The sequence below is a fragment of the Xenopus tropicalis genome, chromosome 7 (genome assembly GCF_000004195.4).
Source record: "Xenopus tropicalis strain Nigerian chromosome 7, UCB_Xtro_10.0, whole genome shotgun sequence".
NCBI lineage: Eukaryota > Metazoa > Chordata > Amphibia > Anura > Pipidae > Xenopus > Xenopus tropicalis.
Window position 1 is genome coordinate 12,328,852 of NC_030683.2, and position 12,019 is coordinate 12,340,870.

At 39.5% G+C, this 12,019-nt stretch overlaps 1 protein-coding gene across 1 annotated transcript; it reads right to left on the reverse strand.

Annotated features, from left to right (window-relative positions):
• Positions 1 to 1,531: 1,531 nt before the first annotated feature.
• On the reverse strand, positions 1,532 to 2,317 carry LOC100498054 (olfactory receptor 8H1-like). The gene is made up of 2 exons (XM_031906475.1): positions 2,108 to 2,317; positions 1,532 to 1,840 (listed from the first exon to the last, which is right to left on the reverse strand). Exons 1-2 carry the CDS (start codon positions 2,315 to 2,317, stop codon positions 1,532 to 1,534), a joined length of 519 nt encoding a protein of 172 aa, XP_031762335.1.
• Between the last annotated feature and the right edge of the window lie 9,702 nt (positions 2,318 to 12,019).

Consider the following 12,019-nt stretch of genomic DNA (forward strand, 5'->3'; position numbering starts at 1 on the left):
GAGACCCAGGTGCTAAGCCCCAGGTCTGATGTGTATGTGAGGCTCCTTCCAGCTAGCTTGTATAGGTTAGGTGATCAGAGAAAATAGGGAGGAAAAGAACTCGCCACATAGAGACTGTGACTTGGGTGCCCAGCCCTGAGTCCATCACTTAGGGGAGCCGCTTAGACTGCAGAAGGTATTGCTGCATCACTGAAAAATCATCATTGCAAATCACTGAAGCATGTAGAAAAGATGGCGCTCGTGTTGGTACAGGCAGGCGTATGATGTACAGAAATTAGCCAGGAGGGAAGAAAGTGAGGCTTGGAGCCATGGCTTAGAGATTCACTCACTGCTTTCAATGCACACTCAGATGCCATTTTAAAGAATCTGACTCACAATTTCAAATTAATAATGCAAAAAACAAATAATAGTAATGTGCTATTTATACCTTTGGGTGATGCTGAGTCCCAGCCTGCTTTTCCAGTATGTCTTTCCAGTTGGCTCCATAAGCTGAAGGTCTGGGGCTTGAGCACCCAGACTCACCGTGACCATGGGTAAGCTATCTACCTAGAATCAGTTTATAGCTGCCTTTTTTGTTTTTAAAGTACAGTTTTGGACTCCAGTGTTTAAATGGGATCTTATTGAATTAAAGAGCCTCCAAGTCACATGTTATATTATTATATTATATTACATACTGTACAATGTCAAGCCAAAGAAGATGCCCAATTAAACTAAAAAAAAACAGTAAAATAACCTAACAAGTACAGATATTACTTGAACATCATTTTTCCTTTTCCCCCTTCACAGGCTTCAATAATTAGTGTCAGTGCTCTGTATCCCGCCCATTTAGCCTAGTTATTCTAGGTCTCACAAGTATGCATGCATCTATAATATATCTAATTATTGCTCATTCCTACTATTCTATAATATGATTACATTAGACGATTTCTCTTATTTATAAAAACAACATTTTACAATTGTTTGATAGAAAGATTTTTGGGCAGTCGTAAAAAGATGTTAGGCAGAGAGACCTTTTCCCAACAACTTCTCCAGCATCTGTCAGATACATTTAGGTCTTCTGCAAGAAGATAAACTAATTGTTATGTATGTTGAGGAGATCACCCTTTCTTGTTGTGGTTTATCCTAAATAAGCAAGGGTTGTGGTTATAAAACCATCACACTCTTAAGTGGTAACATAATGGGACATTTAAGACAGTATTTATGTAATTAATCTAGGACATCCATTACATGAAATAATTCACGGAACAACCAGCTGGAGGAATTCTACCCTACTGACTAAGTATCTCATAAGGTCTTTATCTGATCATAAAATTTTGTTTTTTGTCCATATATTGTGTCTTTTTAACTGCATTCAACACATTATTTCCATATCTGTTATCTTTCTGAGTACCCCAGTTGATATTATTTAGGCGTAAAGGCATTTACTTAGGTCATACATTAGTGCCCACTTACTGATAGTCAAAGCTACACTGTCAAAGAATATGTTTTTATTTTGACACTATATAATATTTTATTTAATCAAGTCGGATGTTTAGAAGGACGTTTTATTGACTGCCATCAACTGGCAAAATCTTTGCATTACTTTACTTAGGGAACATAGAAATTCTCTATTTTTCAGTGTGTAAATAAAAGGATTTAGCACAGGGCCCAGGACGGTGTACAGCAGTGAAAAAAATCTATCAGTTTTTATGTTATAACTTGTGGTGGGTCTCATATACAGGCAAATAACTGTCCCATAAAGGGTTATCACACAGGCCAGGTGAGAAGCACAGGTAGAAAAGGCTTTTTGTCTCCCCTCTGAGGATTGTATTTTCAGGATAGCAGAGACGATAAATATGTATGAGGTCAGAGTAAGGAGGAAGGAATTAAAAGTCAGCAATATAGCTTCCATGTAAATTAAAAGTTCCACACTAAAAGTGCTGCTGCAGGAAAGTTTTAGCAATGGTGAGATATCACAGAAGAAATGGTTAATAAGATGGGAAGCACAATATGATAGTTTAGATATAAGGACAACTATGCCGACAGGGTTACCTATGCCAACAGTGAATGCTGCAGTTATAAGCCCAGCACAGTGTTTCCTGCTCATTCGGGCAATGTAATGAAGGGGATCACAGATGGCAACATAACGATCATATGCCATGGCCGTCAGGAGAAATAATTCATTGCCCGCCAAAGATGCAAAAACATACATTTGAGTCATACACCCCAAGAATGAAATGTTATTTTGTTGTGTGAGAAGAATATGTAGCAAATTAGGTAAAACAGTTGACGTAAAAGAAATGTCTATGAGTGAAAGGTTCAGCAAGAATATGTACATGGGGGTGTGTAAGTGAGGATTGCATGAAATGACTAAGAATATGATGAGATTTCCCAGCAGAATGATGAGATAGATTCCAAGCAAAAGCAGAAAAAGAGAGATTTGAAGCTCAGGAGTATCAGAGAACCCTTGGATGATGAATCCTGAAATATTTCCTAGGGTCATTTTTACATATGTTAACTATGCATAGAGTAGCTCATATCTGTACTCCAGATATACATTTTTGGCTTTTATACAGTTGGACATTGCCAGTAGCCAAAATTATACTGTTGGTGAATGTTGCAGGTGTGGGCATGTAGATAATATTCTGTTCCAGGCAGCCCAGTAACCTCCTTACTTGGGAGGGGTTGGACCATGGCTGCCGGAACCAATCGCAGTAGCTCCCATTTTTTTCCTTTTTCCTGAATGGACATCAAGACAGAATATGAAATGTAATTATTAGCGTAATTTCTCATTAAATGCCATTTAGCCAGGAGCAAAAGTATTTGGAAGCTTCAGCTTTCATTCACACCAGCATCCCACTTTCGCTATTAGCTCCAACCAGCTGGTCTATTTCAGGAAAAATATGACTAGTGACTCTACTTTGGAGGATATCCTCAACAAAGCAAGGCAAGCAGTACAAGACTGTGACTGGATTCAGTGTGTGCTGGAAGTGCAGACCAGGTCAGTTCAGCCTGACTTACCTGGACCATACAGGAGCAGCAGGAGGAGTTGCAGGTCACATCCTCTGGACCACCTACAGTAAGTCCCAGTCCTTCAAGGGCCACCAAGAGGGGATGAGCTGCAGCACTTTCCAGGGTGAGTAGGAGAAGCATCAGACAGCAAGGCGACATCGGACACCAACCCTGGAGCCTCAGGCTGCTAGACCTTCCTGCACAAGAATAGGTACAGTCAGATGGAGTCTGCAGCTTCAGCAGTGCACTAGGAACAGCCAGCGCCAACCTGCTGATGCAGCTCAGGACAACCACTATCTCGAGAATGGCCCCTCCAAACGGTGACATGTTAAAGAAGGCAGGAGCAAGCGGGGCAATGTAGCTGACCTCATTAATGGTGTAGATAGACCACCATCTAGTGATCAGCCAGTTAATTAAGTTGTTCCTTCCTTCCCTGCTCCTGCTACATCTGCACCTTCTACAAGTGGTATGCAAGTTATGTTAGGCAATTCTAGCAGTACACAGAAACTCGCCTAAGATCTGCAGTCCTCATGGGTGAGTATGATATAGGAAGAGGATGGGAATCTTGCAGAGAAGAGGGACACGGAGATATAATTAGCATTCTACATGTACTACAAGTACTTGCTAGGTTAAATGCACCATTACCTCCCTCTCCTCAAACATATGGGGACATAAGTTAAGACAAAAAAGGTTTCCCATACAGGAGCAGTCTATCCCTGTGACTCCTGTTAGGCCACAAGAGCCCCCTTTTGTTGCTTCTGGTATTAATCAATTTTATGAGTAGTTGGTATAGTGCCCACAAAGAAGGCAGGTAAGTGCTGCCTAATTCACCATCTATTCTTCCCTAAGAGCCGTTTTGTGAATGACGGGATAGATAAAGATGAGACTAGGGTACATTGTGCATCCTTTGATAGGGCCCTAGATCTGGTCAGGCTTGCTAGAGCTGGTGCATTGCTAGCAAAGTCTGACATTGAATCAGCATTAAGGCTTCTCTCAGTCCATCATCAGTGTTTCCACTTACTCATCTGCTGTTTTAAAGAAAAATGCCTCATAGATATTGCCCTTCCTATGGGATGTGCCATATGATGTTATTATTTTGAGTTTTTTAGTAACTTTTTGCAGTGGTCCACATGACAGGAAGCAGGTATTGAAACTATGATTCATTACCTAGATCAGTGATCCCCAACCAGTGGCTTCCGAGCAACATGTTGCTCCCCAACCCCTTGGATGTTGCTCTCAGTGCCCCCAAACCAGGTAGTTATTTTAGAATTCCTGACTTGAAAGCAAGTTTTGGAGGCATAGAGACCATGTGTACTGCCTGACAGAGACTGTCAGTCCACATTGGACTACAAAATAGCCAATTATAGCACTTATTGGGCATCCCTTAAGAACTTTTTTCATATTTACATTGCTCTCTAACTTTTTTTATATTTAAATGTTACTCAGGAGTTAAAAAGGTTGGGTATCTGTTGGTCCACCTGAATCCAACCAGTGCTACCATCTACTATCTTCTTTACGCAATTTGATACATGAATTATATGCTAGGGCAAGAATGGCTAGGAAGGTAACCAACTGCAATAATTATTGGGTCATCTAGCATTTGCAACTAGGGTTATTCACATGGGAAGGGCCTTTTGCTGAAGACTCTCCTTAGCCACAAATGGTGTTTCAGACCCTCATCGCTTCATCCGCTTGTCAAAAGGGATCAGGAATTCCTGGAGGAGCTCAATAGTAGAACGTGTTGGCAAGAAGCTGAAGCATCTAATGTTGAACTCAACTTCTATACTGATGCTGCAGGCAGTGCTGGCATAGGGGCTTTTTTCAGAGGTCAATGGTGAGCAACCATATGGCCAGAGGAGGAGTCTGAATCTGATTTGATTCTGATTCTGACTCTATTATAACTTTTCCCACTTTTGTTTCTGCTGTAATCTGGGGAGGAACAGTTACGGGTTACATTTTGGGGTGACAACACTAGAATTGTTCAGGTGATAAACCATTAAACCTCTTCTTCCATCCCTGTTGTAATAGTTCTGAGGGAGCTGGTTCTTAACCGTTTAGCTCTTAATATATGGTTTAATGCCAAACATGTTCTTGGGGTGAACAATAACATAGCTGACTCCCTTTCTTGTTCTCAGTTCAGCAAAATTCTGAAAGAGCCTGTCCCCCTATGTGAAGAGAGATGGTTGGAGTGTGCCTATTAACCTGTGGAACATTATTTCCAGGAATTGATACTGTTGGTCTCCCAATCCTTGTCAAGCAATACCAGACGGTCATATGTTGGGAAAAATGGCTGGCTATTGCCGATAAGATATAAACGAGCATACTGACAGAATTTATGCCACATTGGTCTATCTGTCCACACTCAAGGGCATACGATGCACAGGTAACACAGTTGAACGGAACCTTTCACCACTGGCATTTCTTTTCCAGCTCCTTCATTTTTCAGATGCAACTAGCAAATTATAAAAGATCATTAAGGGCTGGAAGACTCCTGACAATAGAAAACTAGTGTCATTTTCAATCCTCCAGGATTGGCTAAGCATCACCCAAGCTGTGTGCACAAACATGGATGAAACCTTATTATTTTGCTCCTGTTTTTCTATGGCATTTTTGGGGCATTTGCACTTGTGAGTTAATTTCTCCACTTGTTGGTATTGATACAAAAGACTTGCTGTTGACACAACGTTCCATTTTGGTAAAATTGTGATTTTCCAAGACTGACCATGTTGGAAAATGCAAGCTGGTATCTATAGCAGCTATTCGAGGCCATTCTTGCCCTGTGTCCTTTATACATAGTTATTTAAATATTATTTATACATAGTTATTTAAATATTAAATATCCATCAGCAGATTGGGCTTCTTAGACAGAAGGGTTGAGAGCATTGGTAGCTGGGATTAAGCCCATTTTAGAAATTATGACATTCTGCCTTTTATAGTTTTTCCTCCCATCACGGCTTGGATCTTGGGCCACTCTTTTGTGCGTTGGGCTGCAGGGAGCTATAAGATGCCCATATGAAAGTATTGGTATTGCCCCCAGAGGTAATTCTCATACGCTGGAGGGGTATAATTGGTATGAATTGAGGTGTATCAATGTGAGGTGTGTCAACTCCAAGGAGGTTGGGCCCAACATGCTAATTCATCCTGGGGGAAATGATTTGGGGAAAACTGTTGATCTAATTTAAAATATAAAACAGGACATTGGCAAATGTTACGTCATGTTAAATGGTTTAGTTGTTATTTGGCTGGATATTATTGCACACAAGGTTTAGAGGGGGGCCCGGGACATGAGAACGCTGATAAATCCAGGAAAAAAACTTAATGTTACTGTCTCCACATTCATGGAGTTGGAAGTTAGAGATAATTCTGTTATGTTGCGTAAGGATGGGGTACATCATAACCCTATTGGTCTAGACATATTGAATGTGGGTTTCCAAAATGGCCTTCAACAAGCTGGGGTGTCAATCTAGCTAAGTAGTAGCTGGATTTTTGGTGGATGAATTAAGAAAATATTTGGAGTTAAGCTGCAAAGAGACCTGTAGCCTATGGCTTTGGCCTTCATTTGCAGCAGGAGAGTTCTGGTTATCTTTTTCCCATCCATTCCTGCTTCAGCAGCAGTTGGCAAAATGTGTTTGGTCTGTGAGAACTGATTACACCTCAGCTCAGTTCCCCACCCCCCTGAAATTACAAGAAAGGCCAATGATAACAATGGATTACAAAGCTTTCACTTGATTCAACAGCTGAGAACACTGGGGTCCTGCACAAAGCTCTCTGCTAAGAGACAACAATACTTCATTAATTTCAAGATATGGTATCATTTTGCCATTTCACTGGTAAAACATTTTTGGGTTAAACTTTGGGGATACATTTTGCAGATGTGTAGTTTTTATGTTTGAACAGTTGTGTAGCACAAATATGCATGTGTCTGGCTGAGTCAGTCTTAAGACCTACTGCTCATGGCAGAAAGGTGCAGCAAAATGGCGCCCAGTGGGGTTTGTAACAGAATTGTGTTGTTTGTTATTTCTGCTCCAAATCTGAACCCCTAGACATTCCTTGTGCATTGTTTGCTTTGATATCAAATGTAACATCAACAAATTAGATGACACTGTACTTATTAGAGTCCCTCTGAAACTAAGACTTTTTATTGTTTTTAGAAAGAATCAGTTTCCATTCATAATAATATTATTTTAAATGAGTTGGTTTCCTGTGCAACAAATGTCATATCCAGCTTCCGGGCTTCTGGTTTTGTCCCTCTTGTCTGTACTGAATGTTGGTTGATAATCTAAGCTCAGTATTCTGCTGTGTATAATGTGTTGGTGCTATATAAATATCAGGAAATTAATAAATACAAAAGCTTACCTTTTTTAAAATCTGTCCTACATTCTTTATATTAAAATTCTTATTTTCTTTTGCATAGAATATTTACACAAATGTATCTTGTACTTTCAGGGAATAGTAATCAAGACCAAAGCGCTTGTATGAACCCAAACTGCCCTCCATTACTTACCTACATTCTCACCTTGCAGTGCTCCTATCAAAACCTTTTATCATACAAATACATTAGTCAGATAGATCTTGTCTTTGCTCAGCCTGAGGAGCAGAAGGTTCTTCCATGCAGGGGCACAGAGTCTGCCGGTCTCTTTAGGAACCCAGTTTATATAACCAGTGTGACACAGGGAATTCCTCAGAGAATACACAATAATCAGCCCATTATCTATAATAACTGCAGCTTGTGGAATCTGGTATCTTTATGATAAATATCTCTCCAGGGAAAAAGCTCTGGAAATGATATTTCTGTTAAACAGGTTTAATTCAGGATTCTGTAATGTTATTGGTAATGGGACCTCTTATAGGAACCTCGTCACCCAGGGTCGCACAGGGGGGTGCAGGGCCCACCAGGGCAGGCATGGATTTGCGGCAATTGGCGGCAAAAAAAAAATATCACAAAATATATTGTCACGTGTCATTTTTTTGAGGCGCACTGCAAAAAATTGACAGTTATTTTTGTTGCGCGTCATTTTCGCCGATCCGTGAATCTTTGAAAAGATTTGAAAAAGATTTACTACTTTTTCGGTGAAGCAGAACGGGACAGATCCACTCATCACTAATGTTCTGGGGTTGATCTGGGCCCCTGACTAGTGTGTATACACAATTCATCATCAGTCATCAGTCCAAAGGCACAAAGGGAACAGACTTTACTTTAAACTGTCACACTCACTTCCTATTAATGTTAATGTTGTACTAAGCATACACTGTACCCCACCCCATTAGCTTGTATGGGCACTCGCAGGGCCACTTGCTAAAGACATTCACATGGGTAGTAAACCCTCTAATAATGTTTATGTGATCAAATTCTTCATGGACACGCAAGTATTGACTCTCTCCTTGGACTTTTCTACATTTTACAGTTTATTTACATAAAGTTGGTGCTTGAAGGTGCAATTTTTTTTTAATTTTTTTTTTTTAAATCATGAGACAGAAGAGTTAATTATGCAAAGGTGTTGGGTATATAAGTGCCCCCCTTCTCAATCAATACATGGTAGAACCACCTTTAGCAGCAATCACAACTGCCACTTTGTTGTGCTAAGTACATATCATCTTTGCACAGTGTTTGGAAGTGATTGTGGTCCATTCTCCCGGGCAGATTATCTCCATGTTGTTCAGTTTTTTTACCATCTTGAGGGGCATGGACTGATAAAGTTGGCACAGTCCCTTAGGGCTGTGACACACGGGGACATTAGATTTGTCATATGACAAATCTCCATTGTTGCAGGGTCTAATCTCCCTGCAATGCCATCCCACCGGGTAGAATGTAAATCACCGGTGGGATGGCATACGCATTGACTCTTGCATTGAAACATTCCCATTGTCCCCTATGGCTACAGCAAGTTGTACTTATATATAGCCAAACAACTATAACATTTTGTCATTGAAAACATCAAACAATTATTAATTTTATCACAATAAAGATTGTTTTTCTGCATACACCTTAATCAATGGTTCTCTACCTAGGGGAATGGCCCTTACTGGGAGGCCCATTCATAAAATGTTTTGGCATAGCAACTTAAATGTTCATGATGCCTTTCAAAAATAGATCTTCTCTAAATGTTATGCTAAGCTGTACAAGTATTCCAAGGCAGCATCTATTACTGACAACACAAATATCACAAACTGTCTATAGGATATTCATCTTCCTTGACTTATGATCTATATGCTGTAATAATGGAAGATGAAATAGAGCAGACAGAGCATCAACACAAGGCTTCTTAAGGCCCAGGCCAAGATTAATTTTATTCTTCTGTATTACAAATAATTTGAGTCCCTACTACTTCCGGTTCTAGGCACTTTTTACAAATTCCATGGAGCCAGCAAAAGTCATGGACTGTGTGGATAAGATTAAGGTTTACTATTAAGTTCAATATTTTTGGGAAGCTTGAACAGAGGTCTGGGCCACAAAGGCTTACATATTATAAATATAGGCCTAATTTAGCTCACTTTAGCCCAACTTCAGCCATACTTGTTATTGTATATGTCAATTATACACACACTATTCAGAAAATAGTTAAAAACTGCTAAAACATGGCTGAAGAGTCACATGAAGGCTATAATTTGTTCCACAGAGACAAGGAAAATAGAAAAAAAGAAAGCTTAGTCCGTTTTTAGCCAGGCACTTTTTTCTGACTCTTGTTCATATGGTATGGTACCTATGCCAGCCAGCCACTGCAATATTTATAAGGGGTATAGATTCATGGGAGGAGAAGGTCATCCTTCTACTTTACAAAGCTGGTAAGGCCTTTTCTAGAATATGCAGTGCAGTTTTGGACTCCATTGTTTAAATGGGATCTTATTGATTTAAAGAGCCTCCAAGTTACATGTTATATTATATTATTATATTACATACTGTACGTCGTCAAGCCAAAGAAGATGCCCAATTAAACTAAAAACAGTAAAATAATTTAATAAGTACAGATATTACTTGAATGTCATTTTCTCCATCCCAGGATTTGGTCATTAGTGTCATTACTCTTTATCCCACTCAGTCAGTCAAGAAATTCTAGGATTAGGTTCCACAAGTATGCATTAATCTATAATATATCTATTGATTGTTCATTCCTGCTATGGTTAACTATAACTTCCATGAAAGTCTTATAAATTTTTGGCTGCAGTTAAAATATAAGTAACAAAACACTAGTCAGATTTGTAAGACTGGGAATATGGGTTTATCCACCATATTTTTCAAGGGCTCTGGGGGGATGTTATCTATCAAAATTACATTTTACAATTGTTCATTAGAAAGTTTTTTGTGCAGTCCAAAAATGATATTTGGCAGAGAGACCTTTTCCCAACAACCTCTCCAGCATCTGTCAAATATATCTGGGTCTTCTTCAAATAAATTGTTATATATATCGAGATCAGCCTTTCCTGTTGTGGTTTATGCTAAATAAGCAAGAGTTGTTGTTATAAAACAATCACACTCTCAAGTGGTAACGTAACAGGACATTTAAGCCAGTATTTATGTAATTAATCAATCAAGGACAGGGGTCCCCAACCTTTCTTACTCGTGAGCCACAGTCAATGTAAAAAGACTTGGGGAGCAACACAAGCACCATAAAAGTTCATGGAGGAGCCAAATAAGGGCTGTGATTGGCTATTAGGGGCCTCTATGCACCCTATCAGCTTACAGGGGGCTTTATTTTGTAGGAAATTTTGTTTTTATGCAACCAGAACTTGCCCCCAAGTCAGGAATTCAAAAATAACTCCCTGGTTTGGGGGCACTGAGAGCAACATCCAAGGGGTTGGGGAGAAACATGTTGGCACCGAGCCACTGGTTGGGGATCACTGATCTAGGACATCCACTAAATTAAATAGTTCATTGCACAACCAGCTGGAATTCTACCTTACCGACTATTTATCTCATAAGACTTTTATCTGACCCTAAAATATTTTGTTCTTGTTCAAATATTGAGTAACTGCATCTAACACATTATTTCAAAATCTTTTATCTTTTTGGGTACCACAGATTTCATTATTCAGGTGTAAATGTGGGATACTTAGGCCATCAATTAGTGCCCAATTACTGACAGTCAAAGCTACACTGTCATGGAATATGTTTTTATTTTGATATTATATAGTATTTTCCAAGTGGGATGTTTAGACCAAAGTTTTATTGACTGCCATCACCTGGTGACATCTTTGCGTCATTTTATTTAGGGAAGATTGAAATTCTCTATTTTTCAGTGTGTAAATAAGAGGATTTAGCACAGGGCCCAGGGCAATGTACAGTAGTGAGAAATACTTGTCTCTTTCCAGGGAATAACTTGTGGTGGGTCTCATATACAAGCAAAGTACTGTCCCATAAAGGGTTATCACACAGGCCAGGTGAGAAGCACAGGTAGAAAAGGCTTTTTGTCTCCCCTCTGAGGATTGTATTTTCAGGATAGCAGAGATGATAAATATGTATGAGATCAGAGTAAGGAGGAAGGCATTGAAAGTCAGCAATATAGCTTCCATGTACATTAAAAGTTCCACACTAAAAGTGCTGCTGCACGAAAGTTTTAGCAATGGTGTGACATCACAGAAAAAATGGTTAATAAGATGGGAAGCACAATATGATAGTTTAGAAAAAAGTACAAAAAAGCCAACTGTTGCACCAAACCCAACAGTGAATGCTGCAATTATAAGCCCAGCACAGTGTTTCCTGCTCATTCGGGCAATGTAATGAAGGGGGTCACAGATGGCAACATAACGATCATATGCCATGGCCGTCAGGAGAAAGAATTCAGTGGCACCGAAGGACACAAAAACATACATTTGGGTCATACACCCCAAGAATGAAATATTATTTTGTTGTGTGAGAAGAATATGTAGCAAATTGGGTAAAACATTTGAGGGGAAAGAAATGTCTGTAAATGAAAGGTTCAGCAAGAATCTGTACATGGGGGTGTGTAAGTGAGGATTGCATGAAATGACTAAGAATATGATGAGATTTCCCAGCAGAATGATGAGATAGATGCCAAGGAATAGCACAAAA